The sequence below is a fragment of the Octodon degus genome, unplaced genomic scaffold, assembly GCF_000260255.1.
Source record: "Octodon degus isolate 3935 unplaced genomic scaffold, OctDeg1.0 scaffold00028, whole genome shotgun sequence".
In the NCBI taxonomy this organism is placed as follows: domain Eukaryota; kingdom Metazoa; phylum Chordata; class Mammalia; order Rodentia; family Octodontidae; genus Octodon; species Octodon degus.
This window is the reverse complement of record NW_004524604.1, coordinates 5,045,123-5,057,402: the sequence shown is the minus strand read 5'-3', so window position 1 is coordinate 5,057,402 and position 12,280 is coordinate 5,045,123. Positions and strand designations below refer to the sequence as shown.

Sequence of the window (12,280 nt, the reverse complement as noted above, 5' to 3'; positions counted from 1 at the left end):
AAGGAGATGTGGCCTCATCCAGAGGGGAAGCTCTGGAGCACAGCTTTTTACTGCAGCTGTTCTTTCATAAGAAAAGGCTGCCTTTTGCACCAACTTTCCAGCCAGTGGTTGACCAAGGCTTGGGGGATGTTGGGTGGGGCTTTCGCCTGGGATCTCCCTTTCAGTGAAGGGGCTGTTCCAGGAAATGGAGCAACAGTAGGTTGTCAGTCCGTAGCATTAAGCCCTTGTGTCCTGGTGAGTGCAGGAGCAAGGGCCTTGTTCTCCTTAGGCTGCTGGGACACAACACCACAAATGGGGTGGCTTCAACAACTTAATTGAGTTTCTCACAGTTCTGCAGCTTGGGGATTCTAAGCTTAAGTTTTGGACAAGATGGATTTCATTCCAAATCTTCTTCTCAAGCCTTATGGACAGCCACTGTCTCATCGGGTGCTCACTTGGCTCTTGCTGTGGCACAGAAACAGACAGATCCAGAAGGCTCTCTGATCCCATCCTACATGAGCACTGACCCTGTCAGACCAGCGCTCCCCTCCAAGGTCTCACTTAACCCTGATTTCCACCCCAAAGCCTCAGCTTCAATCCCTGTCACACTTGAGGGTGAACGAAGAGGGTGGGACAAACATGCAGTCCACAACAGCAGGTAGGGGAGCTTCCTGTAGGACATCAGCCCCTGCTCCGGGTAACAAGGGTAGGAGATGTGGACTGGGGGTTGAGAGCAAGAGGGGTCCCAGACGGAAACCAGGTGGAGTAAGAGGTTGGCCAGGGAAACCTAGTAAGGTTTGACATTCACAGATGGGCTGACGTGGGATTGGGCATTTGAAATCAAGTAGTGGGTAACTGACTCACATGGAAAAATACTTTCTGTGACAGTTTATTGTGACATAATTTGAGCATTTAAAACGTGAAGTTTAAATTATAAACCAGGTGCACAGGTATTGAAGAAGTGTTCTAGGAAATAATAAGTCATAACTTTGCAGGTTGATAGAATAGTAATAGTAATACAAATAAGGGTATTTCAGGAGCACTATGTGGTGAAAGTCTGATTTTTTGTTTTGTTTTGTTTTGTTCTTTGGTCTTTTTGATACAGGGTCTCATTATACATTTCAGGCGAGACTTGAGCTCACTGTGTAGCACAGGCTAGTCTTGAACTCACAATGATCCTCCTGCCTCAGCTTCCCGAGTGCTGGGATTACAGCTGTGTGCCACCATGACCGGCTAAGGTGAAACTCTTTTCCACTGTTTGTTTCATCTAAGATTACCAGATCTTCAGACATGTGTTTATATGCCTTCCAGTGGCACAACACTATTTTAAAAATGAGGAAAGAATATCAAGAAATAGGTTAACTTATTTTGTTTTCTCAGGAGAACCCACACACAACATATATCCGCATGTATGTACACACACATATGTGTGCAGCTATACACATGCATATGCACTCTATCTCATTCTTTGTGTAAGCTCTTGAAATGTGAATTATTCTGTGTAAACAAGCTACATGCTGGAATTTAGACTTACAGCCAATAAAATGCCCTGCTGCTTGACAAACCAGTGTGCTAGCAACATGTATAAAACGAAGTGGTGCTTCAAAAAATAAGACAGTAGTGTTCAGACAAATATTGGCTATTTGTAGTTATATACTGTGAACAAGGGATTCACATTTTATAAAGGAGTTTGATTCCATGCCAACACAAAGGCAACTATTGAATGTGATCAAAATTACTCTTGAAAGCCCCATAGATCATTCATAAATTGTAGTATTTTACCAATGTTTCGCACTTTTGATTTCTTCCCTAGCATTAGAATGGACCACTGTTTTTTCACATAACACCTTGAGTGATTTGTTGTGTTGAGGTGTGTGAAACCATACACACCAAATTTTGAGGTCAGATTTACACAGTAAGATACACATCCCACCAGGGCCGAGGGGATGGACTATGACTGGGCCAGATTTGTCTTTCTCTCTCCTCAACTAAGTTTGGAGCAAACAGCTCTTGCTTGCAGGGAACTGAGGCATCCTGGTAGAATTGTTTAGGCCATTTAAAGTTCTCTGTTTCTCTATCTCTCTTTGTCTTTCTGTTTCTGTGTTTCTCTTTGTGTCTGTGTTTGTGTCACTGTCTCTGTTTCTGTCTGTCTGTATCTCTCTGTCTCTTTTTGTCTCTCTGTTTCTGTGTCTCTCTCTGTCTGTGTCTGTGTGTCTGTGTCTCTGTCTGTCTGTCTATCTGTCTCTCCCCCTTCCCCAGTCCCAACCTTCTGTTTTTCTGTCCTGTATTTTCTGTGCATGCATGACTGATTCTACATCACCTACAATTCAAATATATTATAACACTGTGTTATCTGGCATTCTCTTTATATACATCTTCACTTATGCACTCATTGCTGAAATGAGGTTTTAAATATAAATGTCTATGTGTATGTTGTTTGAGTTGAGAACCTTCTGTTAGGAGCATGACTTTCATTCTCATAGCAGCACATAAAGTTGTTGTGTTCTTGGTTTCTTTGCTTGTGAAACAGAATCATAAAAGTAAATGGAAGAATTAGTTTTCCCTTCTGAAAGGCCATTCAAAGCTATAAGCCACAAAATGATGAGAGATTTCCAAGTCCTGGCATGGCATAGTGACATCATGAAAGCATTTTCTTAAGAGTAATGTGAAGAACAAATTAATCCTAACTCTTCTTGCTTTACTTTGGAGAAGCTGTATGTGCACACTTTTATTTTATTGTCATTGTAATGTTGATGTGGCAAGTTGGTGACTCCATTTTGTCAGCTCATGTCCCACTCTGTTGCCATGGTCTGACTACTGGCAAATGTTGCTCCAAATAGAGATGGTGTAATCATTCTCTGAGAATTCGAGTGAACACATTCTACTTTTCTTTTTTCACAGTTAACAACAAAAAAAACTTTATTGAATCATAAATTTTAGAATCAATCACTTAATTTAAAAATGGAACTATTTTAACTTTAATCTTCTTATGCCCCTTCTCTCAAAACTGCACTTTATTTCTGAAATGATAAAGCAGATGGTTCAACTGAACACTAACAGAGAGGAAAAGGGCTGGTGTCTGGGGCCAGTCCTCAGCACAGAAACTTAAATCTTCTTTTCTGTATTACCTCAAAAGAACTCTTGGTTAAAAAGGGGGAACAAGGAGCAGAGGAGAGTGCAAAGCATGTGCAGCGGTTCTTCTGCTGGTCCAGTGCGGTGACCTGGAGACCTGTGCTGTGGCCATGAAGCTGTGTGACAGCAACTGCACCCAAGAAACCATGTGAAAGCTATTTATCTTATTCCTAACAGAACAATTGGAATTCTACATTCTACTTTTCTTACTGTGAGTTTATTCAGCTGTGTTCATTGTGACAGTAGGAACATTTTTCATGCTAACTGAAAAGACCCAGCATCTTAAAGTACACAATTTTCTTTAAGGCATTAAATGAAATGAAATAGTGTACTCTAAAGTCTCTGTACAGACCTTTTTCTGGTGGCAGTTGCATAGATTCATTTGTTGACTCGGTATTTCTTTACTGGGTATCAAGTACGTGTTATGAAAGTTGCTGAGATAATACTGTGAAGAAGACCAGGCTCTCGAGCTCATGAAGCTTATGGAGCCCTTGTGGGTAACAGACTAACAACTCCTTCAAATCGGATGTAGATGCAGAAGTACTGATTCATCCTAAAATATTTATTAGCATGCATTTGCGTTCACTGTGGTGAGTGGGTACATGGACATCGATATTCTAGTTCCATCCCCTTCACCTCCTCTCCTTCCCCGTTCTCTATCTCTTGCTCCCTTTCAGTTTACGAAAAAGAATCTCCCCATTTCCTATTATCTTTCATTTTGCTTAATTTATTTATTCTTTGTATTTTTTTCATATAGCAGAACCAATGCAATATTTAAACATCCATGTCCAGTTTCTTTCACTTAATGTTGTGGTCTCAAGGAGTATTCATTCTCCTAGCAATTTAGAAAAGTGTCAAGAAGACAGAGTTACTGAGAGCACTGACAGAGAATAAGAACAGCTGAGCTCCTTCTCAGGATGATTAGTGGAGGCTGGATGAGGTAGAGATTTAGAGGAAAGGAGGTAGATGATGCAAGAGCCGGAGGTGGGTTGCTCTGGACCAAGTGTAGCAAGTATCGGGAAGCAGTGCCATAAAGGTGCTTGGCTGGTTGCAGAGCTAAAGGAGACCACTGAGGTGTGCGTGTGTGTAGGTGTGGGGAGACATGCGGAGGCGTTGGTGCGAGATTACAATAGGGAGATAAACAGAGCCAGGTGATTCAGAGCCCTAGAGGCCAGGGGATGACTCTGGATTTTGAAATAATTACTCTGAGAAGCCAACATGTTTTCAGGCATGGAGAATAATCATCTGATTTGAATTTTTCAAAGCTCAATTTGACCGCTTTGTGAGGGATGGCATATGTGGTGTGACCCCATGTGTTTCTGTTCATGGTTAAAATGGAAGGAGGACAATGAGCTGGAAGGCAGTAGACCTGTCTTCTGAAAGGAGAGCTTTGACCTGGACCAGGGGCCACAAGAAAGCTGAAGCCAAGAGAGACAGACATAAAATATTGTGGGGCTCTTGTCTTCTTGATTTGTTCATGGATGTGATATTCATGGCATGAGAGAACAGAGAATCCAGTGATGACTTTTCTTTTTGCCACTGGACATGTCATGCTGTCATTTACAAAGATCAAATTTAGGGAAGGCTCAGGTTTCAGAGAAAGATTGTGTTCAGTTTTACATACCTAGCTTGAGACCTATCACAGAGTCAATTAATTCACCAAGCATTGATTGAGCTTCAGTGTAGACCAGGATTATACTAAGTACGAAGAATATCCAATACTAGACTTATGAGATTATGGAGATGATAGATGTCGGAGTTTAAAGATGAAGGATCACATTGCAATCATTTAGTTTCCATAGAAATATCAAGGCTAATCATAGAAATCATGGTGAGTTTTAAAAAACTTCATTTTATTCTTCCAACAATAATAGTGGCTTTATTTTCCTAGGGGAGATGATAAATCTATTTTCCTATATGTTTTAATAAATTATTACAATGAATGTTATTAAAATACTTTTCAATGAGTTCATGAAAATATAGTGACTTACCCAGCTCGGTGGGCAGTGCTTTGCTTGCCTTCAGCTAGCCTTATATACAACTGATCCGAGGAGGATCAGAAGCCTTGTCCTATGTACACATACTTCACTGATAGCAGACAAAGGGGGCATTGGCCAGTTGTACTAGTACATTAAATATTATAGCCTGTTAAGTACCTTGAAGCACTTAAAGAAGTTTTTAGACTTAGTAGAAAACATGAATTTGAGAAAAAGAATTTGTTTTCCAGTAATGCATTCTAGGTGTGTGTGTGTGTGTGTGTGTGTGTGTGTGTGTGTGTGTGTGTGCATGCATACACATGCATGCACTGGGATGTTTGTCTTACACTTCTATTTAATTTTATAAGTTCAGATGTTTGGTCAAACAATGAATAGTGATGAAGTTAATTATGTAGTTTTGAATAATTTAAATACCAGGGAACAAAAAAAAAAAAGATTATTTAGGGTGGTCTGAATAAGTATACTCATTACCTAAATTACATGAGAGAAATTATTGTTCATTTAGAATGAGGTTTACTGGGCTTTCTTAGGCTAGGTCAAGTACTGTGAAAGAGAGATGAAAGTTTCTTTCCGTAGGGCATAACAGGCTGAGGGCCTGGGCATGCTCCAGTCTGCACACACTTGCAGCCTCGTGGGAGGGAATGCTCCCTGCGTGGTGTCCTAGCTGTGTGGGAATGCCCCACGTGGCAACCTCAGGTGCTCCATAGAGATGAGAAGTATTAATTTGAAATGTATTTAAGAATTTATAAAGGATAAAAGTAGATACTGAGATAAGTAATACAGTAGTATTACCTACTTTCAGTTTCAATGTACTGCAATGAGAAGAAATTTAAAACAAGTACACACTAGTGGAAGAGGCGAATCTATTGAGTAGATGGTTGATTTACTCGAAATAAGAAGCATTTCAAACTGAAAATCTGCTTCATCATCCAGCTGGAGGGGCAAAATCATACTCAGGGGGCCAGGGAGATGGCTCAGTGGAATAAGCGCTTCCCTGGCGAGTGCAAGGGCCTGAGTTCAATCCCCAGTTCTGCCAAAGGAAAAAAAATCACACTTAAACATCTCCAGACCCAAAATGGAAAATTTGTCCCCACAAGGGCTGACAAGGGGGACTTGACGGAGTAAATAACTGGGACTGTGAACCACTGACATGGTTCAGAAATTAGAAGTGAAAATGAAGACAGGTCCAAAAAGTGACTTGCCTTCTCAAATTAATCAGAAATAATAAAAGAAGGCCTTTATGCATGAATATGCCTAAATAGCATGGTTCTATATTTCAGTAGTTAATCTCTGTTTTATATCCTTGTCCAAGACAAAGGGTGAGATAGTATTTCTCAGTTCATGAAAAACTGGGTAGGAATAAAGGTTAGAAAGACTCAGAGCAAGTCCACGGGGTGAGAAAATCTCTTCACTGTTACCTCCAGATATCTGACCCTGCCCAAAATCTCGCCTCCTCTTTCCTGCTGTGGCCGTTTTGCTTCTCCCATTGTTGATTACTGTTTTCTCCCCTTTTTTTTTTTTTTTTTTTTTTTTGACAGCAGTTATTTTATTTTAAAGAAAAAAATAAAAACAATGGTACAAAATCTCAAAACAAGATTTTAGGAGAGTAACAATGGTTAGTACATTGTGTATTGTTACTGCCAAAGTAGTTTCTCATATTACAAGATATAGGCAAGAAATAATAAATAAACAACATAGGTACAAACCTCAGAGGGAAATTAATAGCTGTGAACTCACAGATTGGGAAAAAAAGGGAACAATAAACACCCCAATGCTACACCTACACAATTTTTTTTAAGCTTAATATTGTCTTTTATTTTTTTTCAAAGTTGTATTGATAAACAGATAGCAATGAGACAGTTTCAAATCAAATCGGAAGTACAGTTTCAACAAATAATACACTGCATATATTCTTCTTAGTGGTTAATTGCTGTACAAGATGCGGACTTGTGATCCTATTTACAAACACCATTAGAACAAATCATTCTATTCATTAAGAGAATACAACTATATATCTATCCCAACCACTTTGAATACACAGATACAAAATGGACATTCATCGGTATACCCCATTTGTTCTAAGTTCCGTTATTGAATATTATAGGTGTGTAAACTCAGCAAAATATCCTAAAAGAGTCCAGTAGCCCATAATAGCATTGGGTCTTCTGTTTAACTGGCAATATCAGAAATTATTGACCTGAGTCCCCCACAGCTCAACTTAACAGCATGGCTTTATTTCTTATATTTCGTCTTCATACTTTTCTACTGGATGGTTAAGACCAAGGTAAAGCAGGACCTATGCAACAAGAGTTGTAGCTTTTTTGTTTTCTCCTTCATCAGCTCTTTTTTTATTGTCGTGAAGAGACCGTCCAGCTTTGGCCTCCCTCACACAGAACCTTAAAATATCCATCATCATGTCCTGGGCTGGGCACACCACTCCTTCCTGAAGTCTGAGGGTGGATATGGGAAAATGAAATTCAGTGGGATAAGCAAGTGTTTTTTTTGTGTGTGTGTTATTCTAAATTTTTCAGCAGCACTAAATCCTGATCAGCCAAAGAAACTCTCAAGGGAGGTGGGAGGTAGCAACATCTGGAGAAATTTCCACATCTGCAAACCATATGTCTCCCACTGAGGTCTCTAAACTTATGCTTTAAATTTCAACATGAGTACACCAGTGCTTGCTCAGGTAACCACAGGCAAGCACACCAAGTGAATTGTGTTTTTGCTCATTGTTTTGGTTTAATTTCAAACATCATCTTTTTATACATTACTTCTAGAACTTTTCCATTCTTTGTTTCAACTCAGGATGAAAAAATTCTTATCTTAAACAAGCTTGGTTTAGAAGGCAGGACAGCACAACAAGTTCTCTCAGAGTTTGCTTTAGGCATATTGTTGGCAAGTCTCTAGTTTGCTTCTAGATATTTAAACAAGAGTTGGCAAATGTTTTTCAGGCTTTCTCTAGCTTTTCACAATCTTTTTTTTTTTTTCTTTTAATGATGGGGTGGCTTAAAGGAGTTGACTATAACAGAGGATCTTATTCTTCCCCTCATGTGCTTTGCTAACAGGAAAGTCCACCTGCTTGATAATGGAGGAGAACAATGACTCCATGGAGAGTGCCCACCCAGGCCAAGGGCGGCAGAATGCCACGAAGTGGGGGTGGCTGAGGAAGCAGGGAGGCTTTGTCAAGACTTGGCATACTCGCTGGTTTGTGCTCAAGGGAGATCAACTCTACTATTTCAAAGATGAAGATGAAACCAAGCCATTGGTAAGTAAGAGAAAATGAAAAGCACTGTGGTCCTAAGAGGTGGAGGCATAGAAGGATTTTCTAGAAAATGATGCAGTCTGAGGCTAACTCAAGTCTCTGGCCTCCTCCAGTGGAGTCACCTTTGACACTGTTCCACCATTACTTATTTTGGTTTGGAGATGCTGAACTTCCTAACTGAGGTGAAGGGGCACGTTATACTTCTCTAATGATGACTTTAGCTTTTACTAAGCTGGATCAGAATGCATTGCTTAGGCAATCTTACTTCATGAGCAGATATGAATGGACATTTACTAGATGTATACATTGCAGTCAAAACGTCTTTTTCTTAAGAAAAGGGTGAAAGTGTAGATTTGCAGAAAATCTGTGAACATAACTCAGTAATTTTAGAGAAATTGTCTTTAAGTGCCAATTCTCTGAGGCATCCTCCTGTCTAATGCATATAAAGCCTGGATGTGACGTCAGCCCTAGCACGTCGTGCATTCATCATCATGCGCAACATGCTCATCTAGGAGTGGTGGCTATCACGGTCCTTTGGTGGCATTTGGTTTCCTTTTTTACATACCATTTTCTCAGCGACAAGTCTCAGGACTGTGATGAGAGAGGAAAAAAAATCACCGTCTGCATTTTTGCAGGTGTGACAGCTTTCTCAGATGTGCTCAGTGCTTACTCAGGGTTTAAAGATGTGAATTAGGGTTTCACCCTGTACATCTGGGGAATATATAAATAAGAGAAGAAACTGGTTAGATTAGTTTATATAAACATCTCTAACAATATGTGCTCAAGGCTATTTCCCCTTGTGCTAGGGTTCAAGGACTTAATTATGAATTTGGATCAGGACTTTGCTTTCATTTTTTAAATTCCTGAGGCATTGTAATTTCTCAAGCTAATTGAATTATATAAAAATGATCAAGAAGGCACATACAGTACTAGAAACCCTAGTCATTTTGTGAAATCACTTCCAGTTTGGGGGCATTAACCAGAGCTAAGAATTTACACATGTTAACTCATGAAATGCCTAAGATAATCGTATGAAGGAGGTTTCTATTTCTAATCCACTTTTTGCATGAAGAATCCATAATTTAGGTTTAATGCAAAATACCCATAGTAAAAATAGTCTTTTCTTTTTCATCACAACCTCTAGGGTCATTACACCTTCTTTTATATACTATTCAATGTTCAGGTTAAGGTATCATTTTGAACATAAAATCATGTTTGTCAAATTGGGGGAGAGACAGAGACAGAGACAGAGACAGAGACAGAGACAGAGACAGAGACAGAGAGATAGAGAGAGAGTAGGATTTAAGCTGAAAAAATAGAACATGGGGAATCCAAAGTGAGATTTGGATATCAGAAGTACCATGAAAGCAGAGAAGTATGATAGAGATAAGAGTCAGTGTTTGATCCTGTGGACTCCTTTGATGTGGTGAGAAGTGGCTTGATTATGAATTAGGGTGATACAAATTAAGTGGTCACCTAGGCATGGTGCAACACCTCCATGGCAAACTGGAGGAGTCAACAGGGGCTTCCTGGAGAGCTGAAAGCATCTCAAGCCAGTATCAGGACTCTGGTGAGCCCAGAGGCCCCTCTGGTAACCAGGAAAAGGGCTATTGCATCCAGCCTGAGGACAGAGTTTCTCAAATGTGAAGATGTGGAGATGTCGGGGAATCTGCACATGAATCTGATTTGAGGAGCTCTGCTTTTAATTGTTCAGAGAATGCCTTGTTGGCTGGACCTCAGGTTTGTATGTAAGTTCTTACACATAGAATTCAGTACAGCGTGGTTATCAGAAATCTGTATAAGAGAATGCAAAACCTTCTGGTTCGTGCAAATGAAAAATCTGCCTCAGCATAAAAATAACTTATAATAGAGATAAATCATGTTTGTATGTTAGTATGTTACTAGTACCTGTAAACTTACAATAATGAAAATGAACAAAGTAGAGTGATATTGACTAAAAAGTACTAACAGCCACACAGAGACAACACCAAGATCAGGCACTGAAAGTGGTATTTATTCTTGACTGCATGTATCAAAGTCATGTCTGTTTAAAACAGTGAAGAATAAGTGTATTGAATAAACCCAGTAGTGATTAAAATGCCTTTTAAAGAATTAAACAAAATGAAGAACATCTTGAAACATGTTTCAAGTGCAAGAAATTATGTCTCGTTGTTTGTGTGTGGCCGCCAAAAGGTTCTGATTAAGGAGTGGCATGGAGGACTGGAAACCAGGGCTATGTGCTGCTGACCCAAGCTTCCTTCACCTCTGCTTCCTGTCCTCCCATTAACCCTAGTTCTTTTCCCTTGGTTTGTTTCTTGATGTTTTATATCCAGTTTTGATGCTTCCAACATAAAGATGCCCTCCGTCTTTCTATATTTTGATGAGGGATACTTGAATAATACTGGAAAGAGCATGACTAGTGGGGTCAAAAATTCACTCTTCAGAGCACTCCTAGCCAAACAGAAGTGTTCAGCAAACTCAATGTGCTTTTGTTATCCTCAGCCTTACAAGTTACTTCTAAAATAAAACTACAAAACTCAGCAGGTGTGTGTGTCTTTCCTGTCTCAGAATAAGGTTCTCAATTTATTAGCGTAAAAATTCTTGGTGAGTTTCTCAACTCAATAAAGAGAATCAAAACCTATAATTATCTTTGTTATGAAAATTCTCACCTGTTAGGGAAATATATAAGCAATTTTAATCATGACAGGCTACCATGGAAACACCAAAAGCTATAAAAGCACAAATGCAATTAGTACGCAGGAGTGAGTGATGCTGTATGGGGGGGGGGGTCAGGGTAAGCCCCCTGCAGAGCAGGAGATTCTTCCCTGAGGTTTCAAAGGTTGCAAGAAGTTCTCCAGACAGATGCATTGAATAAGGGAATTTGTAGATCAGAGATGACAAAGAGTAGTAGAACAGGCATCATTGGATAGGCCTATAATTTGAGGTGACCAAAAGTCAAGAGATACAGTTAGAAAAAAAAACAAAGAGATACAGTTAGAAAGGCAGGGGAGGGACAGAACAAGGCGTCTGTAGGCTGGGCTTGACTGCTTTGTAGACAGTGGGAGCCATTTACAAACAAGGTGGAGATTGCGTTTGTGTCTTAGGAAGGGACTGCAGTGGCCGTATCCTAATGTGCTAATAAACATGATTTTTTTCAGTTACATTTTACTACTATCTGTATCTTCAGTACTTGAACTTTATCTTGTTTTTCATGTTATTATTTAACTTGCACCTTCCTTACCCAGTATTCAACAATCTGTTCAAGTTTGCAGACTTGGCAGGCTTTTTGTCCCTTCACTTGTTTCTTCTTTTTGAGCAAAAGACTGGGGACAGACAGTACTTGATTGGTAGACAGTGACTTTCCTTGCTTGAGCCAAGTGCTCCCTGGCAGTGTACGATCTATGGCTATAGACTAGATCATACACTGATCTAGTCTATATGACTATTTGATACTTGAAATGTGGACAGGAATATAACTCAGCAGCATAAGCACCTGCCTGAGAAGTGCAAGGTCTTGCATTCGACCCCTGGTACCAAAATATAATAAGATAAAATAAAGTAAAATGTAAAATAAAATATTTTGATATCCTATAACTTTTAAAAAATAGGGAAAAAAACTCCACATAACTTCAGCTTATAATGAAGAGAGCTTCAGTTTATAATAAGTATACATGACTTGAAGAGAAACCATAAAGGATATACTTACCCTAAAAACAAGACCATTGCATAAGTGTTGTGAAATGAAACCAGTGATGGATTTCTAATCCCCATTTTAGTGCTGTCTGTCTGGCTTCTATCTTGAAATATATTATTACTTAGACAAAAGCTAAACTTCAACTTGGGCTGTGCTAGTACATACCTCTCTTTCTCTCTTGCACTCACTCACAAAAGAATACACATACACACATAC

At 39.5% G+C, this 12,280-nt stretch overlaps 1 protein-coding gene across 1 annotated transcript in view; it reads left to right on the top strand.

Moving 5' to 3' along the window:
* Arhgap24 (Rho GTPase activating protein 24) overlaps nucleotides 1-12,280 on the top strand; it is a 464,868-nt gene that overhangs the window by 80,741 nt on the left and 371,847 nt on the right. Inside the window, exon 2 of the mRNA XM_004629174.2 lies at nucleotides 8,174-8,373. Coding sequence (XP_004629231.1) covers nucleotides 8,194-8,373 — 180 coding nt within the window. The 5' untranslated portion in view covers nucleotides 8,174-8,193. The remainder of the gene's footprint in view (nucleotides 1-8,173; nucleotides 8,374-12,280) is intronic.